The sequence below is a fragment of the Hypanus sabinus genome, chromosome 7 (genome assembly GCF_030144855.1).
Source record: "Hypanus sabinus isolate sHypSab1 chromosome 7, sHypSab1.hap1, whole genome shotgun sequence".
In the NCBI taxonomy this organism is placed as follows: domain Eukaryota; kingdom Metazoa; phylum Chordata; class Chondrichthyes; order Myliobatiformes; family Dasyatidae; genus Hypanus; species Hypanus sabinus.
Window position 1 is genome coordinate 20,555,917 of NC_082712.1, and position 14,785 is coordinate 20,570,701.

The following is a 14,785-nucleotide window of genomic DNA, read 5'->3' on the forward strand; positions in this document are numbered from 1 at the left end:
AAGGGTGGCACAACCTTGTGGGCTGAAGGCCTGTACTGTGTTGTACTAAGTTCTGTGTCCAAACTAAATGGGAATTGATGGACATGTCCAAGCTCTGTGTTTCTAATAAACAACCCAATTTATGATAGGATTGTACAAAATCCATCAAGGGATCATCTTTGAAAACAGAATTGTCCAACAATAAACAATAACAACAGTAACCTAAGGAAATCCAGCCCCCCTTACTTTGCACCAAAAGCTTAGATCTTCAGAAAGTTGTAGTCCGTAATCAATGACATCTAACTCTTGTGTAAAACGTCTCCTGCAATTAAACCAATATAAATTTACATTTAAGCTTTTTTACTGAAATATTCTTGTTCTTTGTAAATGTTCCTCAAGAACTGAGAAGTCATTTTAAATTTTGGAAAACATTTATTTTCTGTTTATCTTCAACTTTTTCCTTTGCAATCGCAAAATTAAAGAAATCTCCATATTATAGCCAACATGGTAAACTCTGAAACAAACAGCATATAGTGGGGAAATGAAGGAACATGTGTATAACAGGAATGCCATGGAGATGCAAGAGACTGCAGATGCTGAAATTCAGAGCAAAAAAAACAAACAAACTTTGAGAGGAATTCAATGAGCCAGGCAGCATCTGTGAGGGCAATGGGATTTTGAGTTGAAGCTCTTCAAAAGAAGTCAACAGCCCATATAGTACCAAGTCTTGGTGAGAATGCTTCTATGAAAGTACCAAACACTGAAGGGTAGATAAGTTTAATATATTTAAAAAAAATGTAATTGTTCATTACAAAATAAAGACTGCAGCGTCTTGAGAAGCAACTAAAATCTCCAGATGAAATTTCTGATGCACATTACTTGGGAATCCTAAGTTGTTTTTTTTTCATCTTCTTCCTTCATATGAATAGATTGTCCTGATTTTTAATTGTTAATGGGAGATATTAAATCATTTATAAAAGTAGTAACAACTATTTTAAACATTTGCCCTGCTGCATCTTCAAATGATAAAACACGATTTTTGAAAAAAGTCCAAGAGTTTTCAAAAACATAATTTTTTATTTCTTAATCTCCCTTCTCATAATAATTCCATGTCACAATGCCCTTCAGGTGGCTTAGCTATTCATTTGTTAACTTAAGTGCAAGATTTGACAACAAACAACACAATTCCAATTCTAACTCAGCTCTCAGACAAAATTTAAGTGCAAGTGTTTTTTTTTAAATGGGTTCTTTTGTATTGTGGCTGCCTGTAAGGACATGAATCTCAAGTTTGTATAGAAGAATCTCAAGGTTGTATAACGTATACATAAGTTGATAATAAATGTACTTTGAACTTTGAAAACAATGTCCAAATTTTCCCCATGCTAATTTAAGGCCAGGGACAAATTTAATGTCAACACTGGCACATCTGAGAATAGCCAACCAAACGCCAAATGTTGAATGAACTATTTATGGCAATGGTGTATTAAAACTGGAGGGACTGCAGGAACATTTCATTTCAAAAACAAGCACATTTGTTCTCTCCTCCCCAATCCTTCATCTCACCCCAACGAGAAAAGAAACTTAAACAATTAGTTTAAATACTACAACACAAGGTTGGTAGTATTTAGAGTAACACAAAAAAATGCTGGAGGAATTCAGCAGGTCAGGCAACATCTATGGAAAGGAATAAAAAGTCGATGTTTTGGGGCGAGATTGTTCATCATGACTCTGTTCTCAGCCCAAAATGTCGATTCTTTATTCCTTTCCATAGATGTTGCCTGACCTGCTGAGTTCCTCCAGCATTTTGTGTGTGTTCTCTGGATTTACAGCATCTGCAGAATTCTCCTGCTATTGTTAATATTTATTTTTTTCTATTTCCTCATACACCACATATTCTAAGACAACTTCCTATGAAAATAGAAATAAATTGAAAGCAAAGCTATTGCTTTGTTTTAAATAGAACAAACTCATCCAGAGTTTAATCTTCATACAACCTTCATAGCAACATACACATCTTGACTGAATTTCATAATATTCTTTCATGAGTGATACCAACTATGAAAATAGATCTTTGTTGTAAAATTTGGACAACCCACATTATAAAATCTTGGTGACAGATCTTTAACCTGTCGTATTATCCTTGTTTCTCCAACTACAGGTGCTGCCCAAACTGCTACTTCCAGCATTAATTGATGAAGTAATCACATCAAATGCTAAAGATCACATAACTATGTGCTATATTTTATGTCACTTCTATGGAATGAAAGACAAAAGAGAAAAAATACAAACCTCTCCATACACAGAAAATTCTTTTCAGTAAAATATCTTACAAAATAATCATATGATTATAAATCTCTCTTATTCTGCAATATTTACACACATCACACACATTTTAAAAAAAGTTAGGGAGCTCATTGCCCCACTTAATTTGTTAACCCTATTACCAATATCCAGTGCTATTGTAGCCCTTGCACTACTATGTCAGTTTTGAATTAATCCATTTCCCGAATTGCTGCATCAGACCATTGGCACAACTATGTGCAACTTATGATAACTAAACAATATAAAATATAAACAGGGATTCAGTTACTAAAGTGCTAACAATGGCAAGATGGAAACAGAAAAGATCTGATTGTACACAAAAGATTACAAGGGCCAGCTCTTAAATAGTCCTCATTTAAAAAGGTCAACGTACTTCACTGTGCAATTTTATAGTTTTAAGTTTAAATGTTCTGGTAAAGTTGTAAATGGTAGTTTTTTTTTAGGCAGCTACGTGACCAACTAGGTAAATATTGTCATATAGATGGCCCACAAAATCCTCACTAATATTGTGGGCAGCACGTCGTGTATTCCGGATAAATTCCCGCTTGGACATCTTGTTCTTCACGTGTGGACTATTCAAATCGATGGAAAGCAGGATCAGGGAATAGCAAAGTACATAAACAGCATCTACAACAAAAAGACACAAAAAAAACTTGCATTAACTTGAGTGCCAATACAGTATCTGATTTGACTGACATTCTGTAGAAGTGTGCCATATCAGATGATTTTCATAAATATTTTCCTTCATCTAGAATGCCTTTCTGCTTAATCATCAGGTTTATTTGGAAACACAAGTAGGGGTAGACCACAGGAGCTCATACATCTGCTCCTGCAGATGTATGATAATTCACTAATATGACTGGCCTTGTATCTTATCCATTATTCCAGTACATCTGCATATTTTAATTTTCTTCAATGGACAAAATTCTTAATCTCTATCTTAAATATACTCAATGATCTAACTTATAACCCACTAGGGATGCAGGAATTCCTTCAATTTATAACTCTCCACATAACAAAATGACTCATCTCTGAATAATGACCAATTTTACAATCTCAGACTGTGTCTTCTGATCCAAGATGCATCACTAAGGTGGAGTAATTTCATGTCATCTACTCTGCCAATTATTTTTAGAATCATGCATGTCTCAATGAAATCAGCTCTTAAAAATTCCTTTAAATTTGGGTTAACCTGACTCATTCTCTTCCCATCACATTAACCTCATCATCTCAGGAATCAAATCTACTAAAACTACACTCCCAAAACAAGAATGTCCTGTTTACTGTGGTAATGGACAATAATGAGATCAAAGTCCTCTCTTTATCTTATTACCTTAAAAGCAACTTTAGCTTCCCACAGAACTCAATAAAAAAGAACTTTTGCTTGAGTAACACATTGTCAAGCTGTTAGATATGCTCTCCCTTCATAGGGCAGTAACAGGCCATTCAGCCCACAATGTTGTGCTGAACCAGCTAAAAAGCAAATCAAAAACACACAAGCACTAATCCCTCCTACCTGCACCATTTCCATATCTCTCCATCTTCCTTGCATCCACATGCCTATCCAAATGTCTCTTAAAAACCTCTAATGCCTCTACCACCACACCAGGCAGTCCATTCCAGGTAACCACGACCATGAGCAAAAAGAAACTTACCCTTCACATCCCTCTTGAACCTACCCCTCACACCTTCAATACATGCTGTCTGATATTAGATATTTCAGCCCTGGGAACCAGAAATTCTGTCCACTCTATCAATGCCTCTCATAATCTTGTAAACCTCTATCAGATCTCCCCACAGCCTCAGACACACCAGCATAAAACAAAAACCGAAGTTTATCCAGCCTCACTAAACCAGGCATCTTCTGCAACATTTCAAAAGCCTCAACATCCTTCCTAGAGTGGGGCATTACAGGGAAATACCAACTTAATGCGCGATTTTAAAGAGAAGCTGGCAAAATTTTGACCAGGCCATAATTTGCATCATTAAAGTGTTTGGATATGGCCAATACATTCTGGCCATCAAATCCAAAAACTATTAATCTTCTAGGATTTGGAAAATCTCTCTTCAACAAGTTTAGATAAGCTACAATAAAATTATAATTCATAGCAAGTATGTTTTGGATTGATGTTATTTAAGTGTCAGCTGCGTTTATGCACTGCAGGACATCCAATGTGTTCCCAGGAATCTTACTAATAAATAACAACTTCAAGCTAGGCAAGGATATATTAGGAACCAAGAGCAAATCAGTAGTCTAAAACTCTACTGAGACTTAAGTTGCTTTAAAAAGGGAAAGTAGGTATATAAAAAGACGAAGTGGGAATGAATTCTGGACTCTGGCCTGGCTACTAAAGGAATGCTTGTCCTAAAATGCATAGTGCATAGCTCTGCTTACAAACTTAGAGAGTAATACATTTTGTGAAGTGATTAAGAACAGAGGAAGATACTTCAAAAATCCAAGTATCCATGACCTAAACTTTTCACTTGCATGTTAAATCCATGGAACGGGATCTCAAAAGCAGGCCCAAGGTAATATCATAAATAGTCTGAAATGCTGGCATAAGCCAGAAGGGCAAGATGAAGCAGCTTACAATCACTTAATCCTTCAGTAATGCTCAGTTCTGAGTTATGGATGCAAGAGCTGAATATCGGATGAAAAATGAGGGCAACCATTTGTATTATCAATGCAACATTTAATTGAAATGAAAGCTGAAAGGGACTAACCTCCTGGGGCGGGGGGGGGGGGGGGGGTGCACAGGAAGAGAGCAAAGGTTCTAATGGATCGATTGTTACAATCCCAGAACATTGAAGCAGGTCATCAGCTCTGTGCTGTCAGATCAGATATCTTCTGATGCTTCATTGATGATCTTCCTGCCGTCATAGACTAAAAATAGAACGGTTTGCTGACAAGTTCGGTGTCTAGCTCCATTCATTAACATTTTTGATAAGAAACAGCTCATGTCAGCCAACAGCAAGACTCTGGAAAACATCCTGGACTGACAACTGGCAGGCAACATTTATGCCATTAAGAAATTAATTCTATTGTGGGACACAATCCGTAACACACATCAGGGATTCTGGCTTTATTCCACTTTGTTGCAGTTTTTGGAAAAACAAATGAACCGCAACCACTGGGGCAGAGTGATGCTTGGCTGAGTGTTGAGATTCAGGAAATATTGAATAGAATTCAAAGCAATTTATCTAGGAAGACACCCTTATGGATGTTAGAAAAATGGAGTGCTATGTAGGAGGGAAAGGTTAGATCGATCTTGGAGTAGATTAAAAGGTCGGCACAACATGGTGTGTCAAAGGGCATGCACTGCGCTGTTGTGCTCTATGTTCGATACCACTTTTATGAATAATTTAAAGCAGCTAATTATCTACTCAGATCAAATGGTCTATAATAGTACTGATACTTTACATGGTAGTAGAAAACCTTATGACAACAAGAAAACCTTTCAATATGGCTCAAGGCAGAAACCAAATATCCATTTATCAAACTTACTTTGAATTAAATTATTTAGTTACTAGATATTATAGATCTAAGCACTATTTTTTCCTCAAAGCCCAACTATCTTACTACCTTTGTAACTATTTGACAAGGTTTCTTTTGAGTTAGTTTAGTTACCTGACAGGTCATACAGCATTGTGATTTAATATCCTGGATATTGCACCGACCACCACCGAAAAATCCATCCCCACCATTGAGCACACCTATAAGGAGCACTACCACAAACAAGCAGCTTCCATCATTAAAGACCCTCACCATCCGGGCCATGTTCTCTTCTTGCTGCTGCCACTGCGTAGGAGGTAAAGGAGCCTTGCGTCCCACACCACTAACTTAAGGAACAGTTATTACTCTTCAACCATCAGTCTCCTGAACCAGCATGGATAATTTCACTCACCTCAACTCTGAATTTATTCCACAACCTATAGACTCATTTTCAAGGACTCAACACCTCATGTTCTCAATATTATAAAACAATATTTATAATAATAAATATTTGCACAGATTGTCTTTTGCACTTTTTTTTGTCAGTCTTTGTATGCAGTTTTCTGTTGATTCTATTGTGCTTCTTTGTAGCTACTGTGAATACCTGCAAGAAAATGAATCTCAGGGTAGCATACGGTGACACATGTTCTTTGATAATAATTTTACTTTGAACTTCCAGAACTGCACCTGATGCAAAGGATTTCTTGTTGGACATTACTGTGGGGATACCATGGTAGCACATCAATTAGCACAAAGTTATTACAGCTTGGGGTGTCAGAGTTTGGAGTTCAATTACAGCATCCTCTGTAAGAAGTTTGTATATTCTGCCCACGACTACATGAGTTTCTTCTCACAATCCAAAGATGTGTCAGTTAGTAGGTTCATTGGTCATTATAAATTGATCTGTGATTAGGTGAGAGTTAAATAAGTGGGTTGCTGAGCAGCTTGGCTTGTTGGGCCAAAATGACCAGTTCTGCGCTGTATCGCTATATTTAAAAAGAATTACCATAGAAATGGTAACACTGTCCCAGAACAAAACAAACAAGTAACATGATAAGCTCAATGCATTCAACAGTACTCTACATTTTTCCAGGATCTTTTGAATGTTGTGTCCAAAATAAAGCAGACGTTTTAGTCCCTACCTCCTGAACCTCCATCACTTTCACTGACAAAACTTTAATATTTATCACCAGTGGTGTGTCCTCCTCAGCTGTGAAAGTTCCAACCACAACATTCATGCAAAACTATCTTCAGTCGTACCGTGTAGAACGCAGTGACATTTAGACACCAAGATCTGATTGGTTAGTAGTGTAATTGCACAGTGAGGATCACATTACAATGTTTGTGCTCTGTTGTTATATAGTAAGATCTGTGTTCAATATACAAATTGTGCAGACAACATAGCATAGCTAGTATGATGCTAGTACAGCTCAGGGCAAAGTTCAAAAATCAATTCCAAGTACTCTGAAAGTAAGCTTGTACGTTCCTCCCGTGAACTGTGTGGGTTTCCTGCTGGTGCTCTGGTTCCCTCCCACAGTCCAATGATGTACCATTTAGTAGGTTAATTGGGCATTGTAAATTGTCCTATGATTAGGCTAGGGTTAAATAGGGCAATGAGGCTCGTTGACCCAGAAGGGCCTGTCTGTGCTGTATCCTTAAATAAATAAAATTAAGGACGCACTACAAAATATTATAAGTTACTTATTGCTTGGAAATACTTCAGTGTATATTGATCAAATTGCCAAAAAGCTCAAGTAACTTCTAACTTTGCTCTGGAAAAATACCCATCAGTGAAACTGAGTATAATGCAAATGGCAAAGTTTAATATGTTAAAACTTTTCCTGTTTCTGAGATTGCAAAATGTCAACTGCATCCAGTACTCTTGGGTATTCTTTTCTTTCATTAACGAATTGCCAGGCCAAATTTCAAACACACTCGGGAGCTGCAACATATGAAGAGATCATGTTTATACAATCTCTGCAGGAATTCAAGCAAAATTCTTTAGCTCCGGCCTTTGGAAAGTCTAATGCAGCTCTACAGTCTAAGATAAGTTGCAAAAGGTCAAAAAAGGATTACTACCTGGACTCAGGCCAAGATCTCTAGTCACAGCCGGGTTACAAGCACAGAATCGCTGCGAGAATTTGGTGATTAGCGTCTCCAGGTACTCGCCCCGCTCTTCGGGAGCGTGAATGCGCCGAAAGAACTCTCGAAGTGCATTAGGTAGGAATTGGTTGCTGAAATTATGCAGTGTCACAAGCTCATCTAGCACATCTCTCCTAAAGAACAAAACGTTTGTAACAATAAGAGTGTATAAATAACAACCTGTCACTGTAGGTCATAAAAGTAAATTATGCATTATGTTTATTCCCCTCAGCTCAGACAATCACTAGAAAGCATACTGTCTGATCTAGAAAATTAGGTTTAGTGAAAAATGTAAGAGGAAGTAAAGAGGCAATGAGAGTTGAAGGAGAAGAAAGATCTTAAGCACATGCAGAATTAATGCTGAAGTAATGACTCAAACAGGGAACTAAGGATAAATCGCAACCCCAGAGACTATTATGCCATCACTACTTTTTTTAAGTTTATTTACATTTCAGTTAAATATACTCTTTAAATCTGAGTTCCATAAAATATGTTAGAAGTTAAATAAAAACTGCTCTCTTTCCTCCATAGCATAACGCTAATGACAATTGGCTGGTTTTGAAACAATTCAGGAGTTTGAATTTGAATTCAGGAGTGCGGATGTCCCTCTGGGGTTAGGGGGTCTTGGGCACTCTGGAGCATATCACCAAGAATTACAAACAGGATGGCAAATTGTAATTTGGTCTTTACTGCAAGAGGATTTCTTTACAAGAGTAAAGGCACCTCACTGTAACTAAAAGGTATTTGATAAAATTTCACAAGGTTCCACTGGTTTGATTCTTGGGATGGGTAGACAGCAATGGGAACAGGGGCTTGTTGGACTAGGAGGGTTGATTAGCAGAACTCTCATGGGACCAGAGTGCGCATATACAGGAATGATGTTTCACTCATGTGGGAGATTTCAGATTCATGAGGATCACCAGCTCAAAGGTGCTGGCCATTCAAGACTGAAAAAAAAGAACAAGTTTCCTTAACTATGGAAAAGTATAAAGTTTTGGAAAAGAGTTGTGAAAGCTCAGTCAGAAACTATACTCAAGATAGAAATCAATAAATATTTGGATATTAAGAGAAACAAAAGAAATGGCATTTGTATAGGAAAATGCATCAAGGTAAAAGGTCAGGCCTGATCATATTACTTAGTAGGGTCTCACAAAAGATTGAACAGTGAACTCCTGCTGTCATATATCATATTCTCAAGTTCATTAAATCTTTATGGGCTTCTTTCTTTAAGCTTGGTGCCAAGTATTGGCAAGTTATTTCAGTGTAGTGAAAACAGTTCATTTAGGTTTAGGTGAACTGCAACTGAGAAAGAACATCCACAAGAAGAATGGATCTCAGCATGGGTTTGGGCTGGGGGAAGTGTTGGGGAAAGCATTCAAAAGGTCAAAGAGACTATAATGATTTGAATGAGTAAAGCTACAGAAATTGTGGGTGGAACCAATACTCAATGATTGCAAATAGCTTCAAGTTAATAAATACTAATTTTAAAATTTTAAAATTGGCCCTTAAGCTTACTGTTTTCCCTCCTGGGCCCTATTGCTTCTCAATCTAGCTAAAATACCTTTATTACCCTAATTAGCATTTCAGCAAAACAGAATGTGTTCTACAACCAAATAGAAAACTAGAAACTAGTCATTTTGCAGAGTCTGTTTTACATCCAAGAGATGGAAAGGTTATCTAAACATGCCCAGACTCTCAACAAATTTACCCAGTGGGCTAGAGCCACACAGAACAGGAAGATTCCAGGTTCAACCCTTGACGTTGAGACAGCAACAATTGCCTCAATGTGCCAGACTGAAAATCAACCAGGATTCCCATTGGTATTCAACATCCCTTGCAGGCTGTATATATTAGTGTGCAATGAAACACTTGTAGAATATGCATATCACACTGGTATCGAGTCAAGCTCATAGTTAAGCCAGCAAAACCCCTAATCTAATTTCTGTTCAATGGCAAGGCTTAAAGAAAAATAATGCCACTTGTATGAGAAAATAAATCAGATTTCATACATCCAAGACATAGACTTGGAAAGTTGAAATAGGTAATGTAGAGGTAAATAAATAGTTATTCATGGAAATAAAAAAGGCAGGTAACATCACCTGTTGATTTAGCAAAAGAAATCAAAAACACCAATATTTGTGATTTTCTTTTTAATGTTTACTGTGAATTATATTCAGATGAAAAACATTTTTAAAAAATTGTTCAAGATTACACTTTCTCAAACCCCATACATTACCAATTGGGAAAAAAATACATCTATCCGGGCAACCTCTTTTTTTAAAAAAAAAGTTTTTGAAGATTATTTATCAATGTTCATTTACAGTGCTTTTCAAAGAATAAATAAAGCATTGTTTCTTGGGCAATGCTCTCTAAAGTGTATGGAAATGTTTGAAAGAACACTGTAGCGATGAAGAAATCTACTTCAAAAACAAATTTACAGTTTACATCTGGAGGTACTCAAAATTATGATAATTCTGTCTTTTAGGATTACTACAACGCATCCAATGCAACATCCAAACTCACAATGGACGTCAGTGCTCCTTGATATTGTGTGTGGGTTCTCTCTCTCCCCACCCCTGCTCTCTCTTCCTACCCCCCCTTTTGTTTTTAAGTACACAGGTTATCAAATTTGTTAATATCCCCTCCTAACCAGTTCTTACAAAAGAAAAAAGAGTCTAAAATTGTCCCAATACCAGCAAATAGCTTCGATATTCAGTTTTATAATTTAATCATGGGTAGTAATACTTATTGCTGGTTGCCAGACATTCTAAGATTATGGTGATGGGCTAGCTTCTTAGTCATAGAGTGATAGTCACAGTGCAACACAACAAGATCCAATCAACCTTCGACCCAACCAGTCCATGCTGACCACGGTACTCTTCCAGCTCTTTTGCCCACCCAGAGCGATTTCTTAGTCATTCCATGTATTCAACACTTTCTTGAGCTACAGCACAGTAGATTGATACCACCAACATACTAAATGTCTACTTCAAGGACCTATTAACAATCAACCGCATTGGTGCAAGAAAAGAACTGAACACAGATCAATCTGGGTCTGGTCAAAATACGGCTCTTTTCCTATAAACACTGCCCGCTACGGGAATCAGAATTCATGTGTACAAGGACTTTACCTGTCATCTAAATAAATTCGAAGCTTCTTCCAATTTAGTGTTCTTGTGTAGAAAATAAACTTTGCAATTTCCTTTGGGACATTGTCCAGTATTCCTTTACGAAAAATGTAACCTATACCCTGTAAAGGAAACAGTCTGTAATATGCATTTAAACATAAAACTTAAAACAAAACCAAAGATAAAATCAATAGGTATTTCAATATAGCAGTGAAAATGGTCTTCCTGAAGCAGTCACAACTTAAAAGCGTTGGGCTTTAGGTGGTTGCTGCAAATTTGCACACTCATGACTTCTGAAGCACAGAACAGAGACTCTTCGTCAGCAGACATGGCAACATTAATAAAAGTTTGCAGCGTAGGCGTTCACCTTTCAGCGATACCCAAGAGGAATCATTTACTACCATAACGTAGGCTGAAAGATGACAAGACATAGGTGTAGAATCAGGCCATCAAGCCTATTGAGTCTGCTCCACCATTTCATCATGGTAGATCCCAGTTCCCATACCCCTGCCCTCTCACCAAATCTCTTGATTGTCTGACCAATCAGGAATCAACTTCTGCTTTAAAAATACCCATGGACTTAACCTCAACTGCAGTCTGTGGCATAGCATTCCACAGATTCACTGCTCTTTGGCTAAAAAGAATTCCTCCTCACTTCTGTTCTTAAAGGTTACCCCTCAGTTTTGAGGCTGTGCCCTCTAGTTCCGGATACCCGCACCAAACAAAACATTCTCTCCACATCGACCTTATCTAGTCCCTTCAACATTCAGTAGGTTTCACAAGTCACATTTTTATTGTCATTTCGACCATAATTGCTGGTACAGTACACAGTAAAAACGAGACATTTTTCAGGACCAAGGTGCTACATGAAAATAGTACAAAGATTACACTGAACTATGTAAAAACACAGGAAAAAAAGTGAGATCCCCACAAATTCTTCTAAATCCCAATAAGTACAGATCCAAAGGAGTTAAATATTAACTCCTTCATTCCTGGAATCATCCTCATAAACCTCCTCTGGACTCTCTCCAAATGACAATACATCCTTCCTGAGACAAGGGGCTCAGAACTATTGACAATACTTCAAGTGTGGCCTGTCCAGTGCCTTATAAAGCTTTTTTCTTTGTGTTTATATTCTATTTCCCTTGAAGTAAACACCAGCATTGCATTTGCCTTCTTTATCACAGATGTACCCTGTGAATTAACCTTCTGGGAGTCTTGCTCAAAGACTCCCAAGTCCCTTTTCACCTCTAATGTTTGAATTTTCTTCCCCATTTAGATAATAGTTGGCACTATTGCTCCTTTTACCAAAATGCATTATTTTACATTTCCCAAAACTGTATTCCATCTGCCACATTTATGCCCATTCTTCCAATTTGTCAAAGTCCTCTGCAATTGCATTGCTTCCTCAGCACTACCCCTGCACCTATCTTCACATCATCTGCAAATTTTGCCACAAAGCCATCAATTCCACTAACTAAATCACAGACAAACAATTTGAAAGGTAGCAGTCCCAACACTGACACCTGTGGAACACCACTAGTCACCAGCAGCCAACCAGAATAGGCCCCCTTTATTCCCATTCGCTGTCTCCTGCCTGTCAGCCATTCCTCTAACCATGCCAGCATCTTTCTTGTTTTATCTTGATAAGCAACCTCATGCGAGGCGTCTTATCAAATGCCTTCTGAAAATTTAAGTAAATGACATCCACCCTTTGTCCACCCTCTTGTTACCTCTTCCAAGAATTCCAACAGATTTGTCAGGCAAGATTTCCCTTCACAGAAACCATGCTGATTTTGACTTATTTTATCATTAGTCTTCAAGTACGTCAAAATCTTGTCCACACTTTACTAACCGCTCACTGAGGTTAGGCTAACTGTTCTATATCTTCCCCCTTTTGTCTTCCTTTCTTCTTAAAGAGTGGTGTGACATTTACAAGTTTCCAGTTCTCCAGGATCATCCCCGAATCAAGTGATTCTTGAGAGATCATGGCCAATGCATCAGCTATCTCTTCAGAAACCTCTTTCAGGACTCTGGGGTGTAGTCCATCTGGTCCAGGTGGCATTCACCTCAAGACCTTACAGTCTGCCTAGCAATTTTTCTTTTGTAACAGCAATGGCACTCACTCCTGCTTCCTGACACTCAGGAACTTCTGGCATAAGCTAGTGTCTTCCATAGTAAAGACTGAAGCGAAGTACTTATTAAGTTCATCTGTGATTCCTCTGTCCCCATCACTACATCACCAGCATCATTTTCTAGTGATGCAACACCAACTCTCACCCCACTTTTTACTCTTTATATAACTGAAAAAAAACTTTTAGTATCTTTTTTGTATTATCAGCTAGTTTGCCTGTATATTTCATTTTTTTCCCTCTTCTTGTAACTTTTTTTAGTTGCATCGGTTGGACTTTAAAAGCTTTCAATCATCCAACTTCCCACTCACTATTACTACTTTATACATCCTTTCCTGGCTTTTATGCATTCCTTGACTTCCTTAGTCAGCCACGGTTACCTAGCCCTGCCACTTCAGAGCTCTTTCTTCTGTGGGACATATCTATCCTGCATCTTGTGAACTATTCCCAGAAACTTCAGCCACCTCCGTTCTGCCATCATCCTCACCAGGACAGATAGAAATGGCCAAAATACCTTGAGGAACCTGAACTGTGGGAACCATGACTGAAACAAGAAATATCCTGACTCAGCCTAAGTACAAACTTGTTATTTGTTTATATTAGTTGCTGCACTGGCAACACACCCTGAGCTGATATTTTAGGTTGAAGGAACACGCCAGAACAAACTAATCCTCTATTCAAATACTGCAGCATTGCACAATTAGTTTTTTGTGTGGAACAGAATTTGAGCAAAGATAGTTTGCCTCTGCAGACATACACATCAGAGGCAGCAAGGACATTTTCCAAAGGGCATGGAGTGCCCTGGCCAAAATTCAACCCTGAAACAATAATGTAGTAAATAAATCCATGTTCTTTACGGAATCTTATTCTGAAAAATTAGCTGCTCTTGCCTGGCCAAAGAATATGTGATCTTCCTTAAAAACTTATTCAATATTAAATAAGCTCTTGGATATGAAGATCATTGCATTTTTGAGGTGATTAAGCACACGAGAGAAAAAGGGAAGAGAAAGATGGTAATGGAGCAATTAGGAAATTCCGATAAATCATAAAGACTGGCAGTTGGTATGCCATATATCCAATGTTATAAATGCAATGATTCGTCTCCTCCCTCCTCCATCCATGCACAATTCCCCAACAAAACCATCACCCTCATCATTACGAGCTGTGTCAAGATGTGGGTGGTGGGTTGGAGATACATTTCTACCGAAGGAGGTGTAAGGCACTCCTCTGCTTGCCTGTAGGTCACCCTTGGGCAAGTCCTAGCACCTGCTTAGTCCCTTTCACCAATTAGAGTTACGTGAAGCAGTGGGAGCAGGCGGTGGATGATCATATGAGCCGTTGGTGCATACCACAAGTTCTGGTCATGCAACTACTGACGCCAGTAAGATAACCTCTGAAGGGCATTGGTAATGGCTGGAGTCACCCCTCTTGTAAAGAAGTTGCCCAGAAGGAGGCAATGGAAACCTACTTCTGTAGAATTTGCTAAGAATAATCATGGCTACGGACCATGATCACTCATGTCAAGAAAACTATACTGTAGCCATTAAAAAGTGCTCCAGTCCTTAAACCCATAGAAGCAGTCTAATTTA

The 14,785-nt window shown here is 38.0% G+C and overlaps 1 protein-coding gene across 3 annotated transcripts in view; it reads right to left on the minus strand.

Annotated features, from left to right (window-relative positions):
- Nucleotides 1–2,199: 2,199 nt before the first annotated feature.
- The window catches only part of fbxo8 (F-box protein 8), a 78,187-nt gene continuing 65,601 nt past the window's right edge, over nucleotides 2,200–14,785 (minus strand). For all 3 annotated transcript variants that reach the window (XM_059974284.1, XM_059974286.1, XM_059974287.1), the window contains exons 4-6: nucleotides 11,068–11,186; nucleotides 7,874–8,070; nucleotides 2,200–2,928 (exon numbers count right to left, since the gene is read on the minus strand). In XM_059974284.1, the coding sequence (XP_059830267.1) occupies nucleotides 2,741–2,928; nucleotides 7,874–8,070; nucleotides 11,068–11,186 (504 nt within the window). In that variant the 3' untranslated portion in view covers nucleotides 2,200–2,740. The remainder of the gene's footprint in view (nucleotides 2,929–7,873; nucleotides 8,071–11,067; nucleotides 11,187–14,785) is intronic.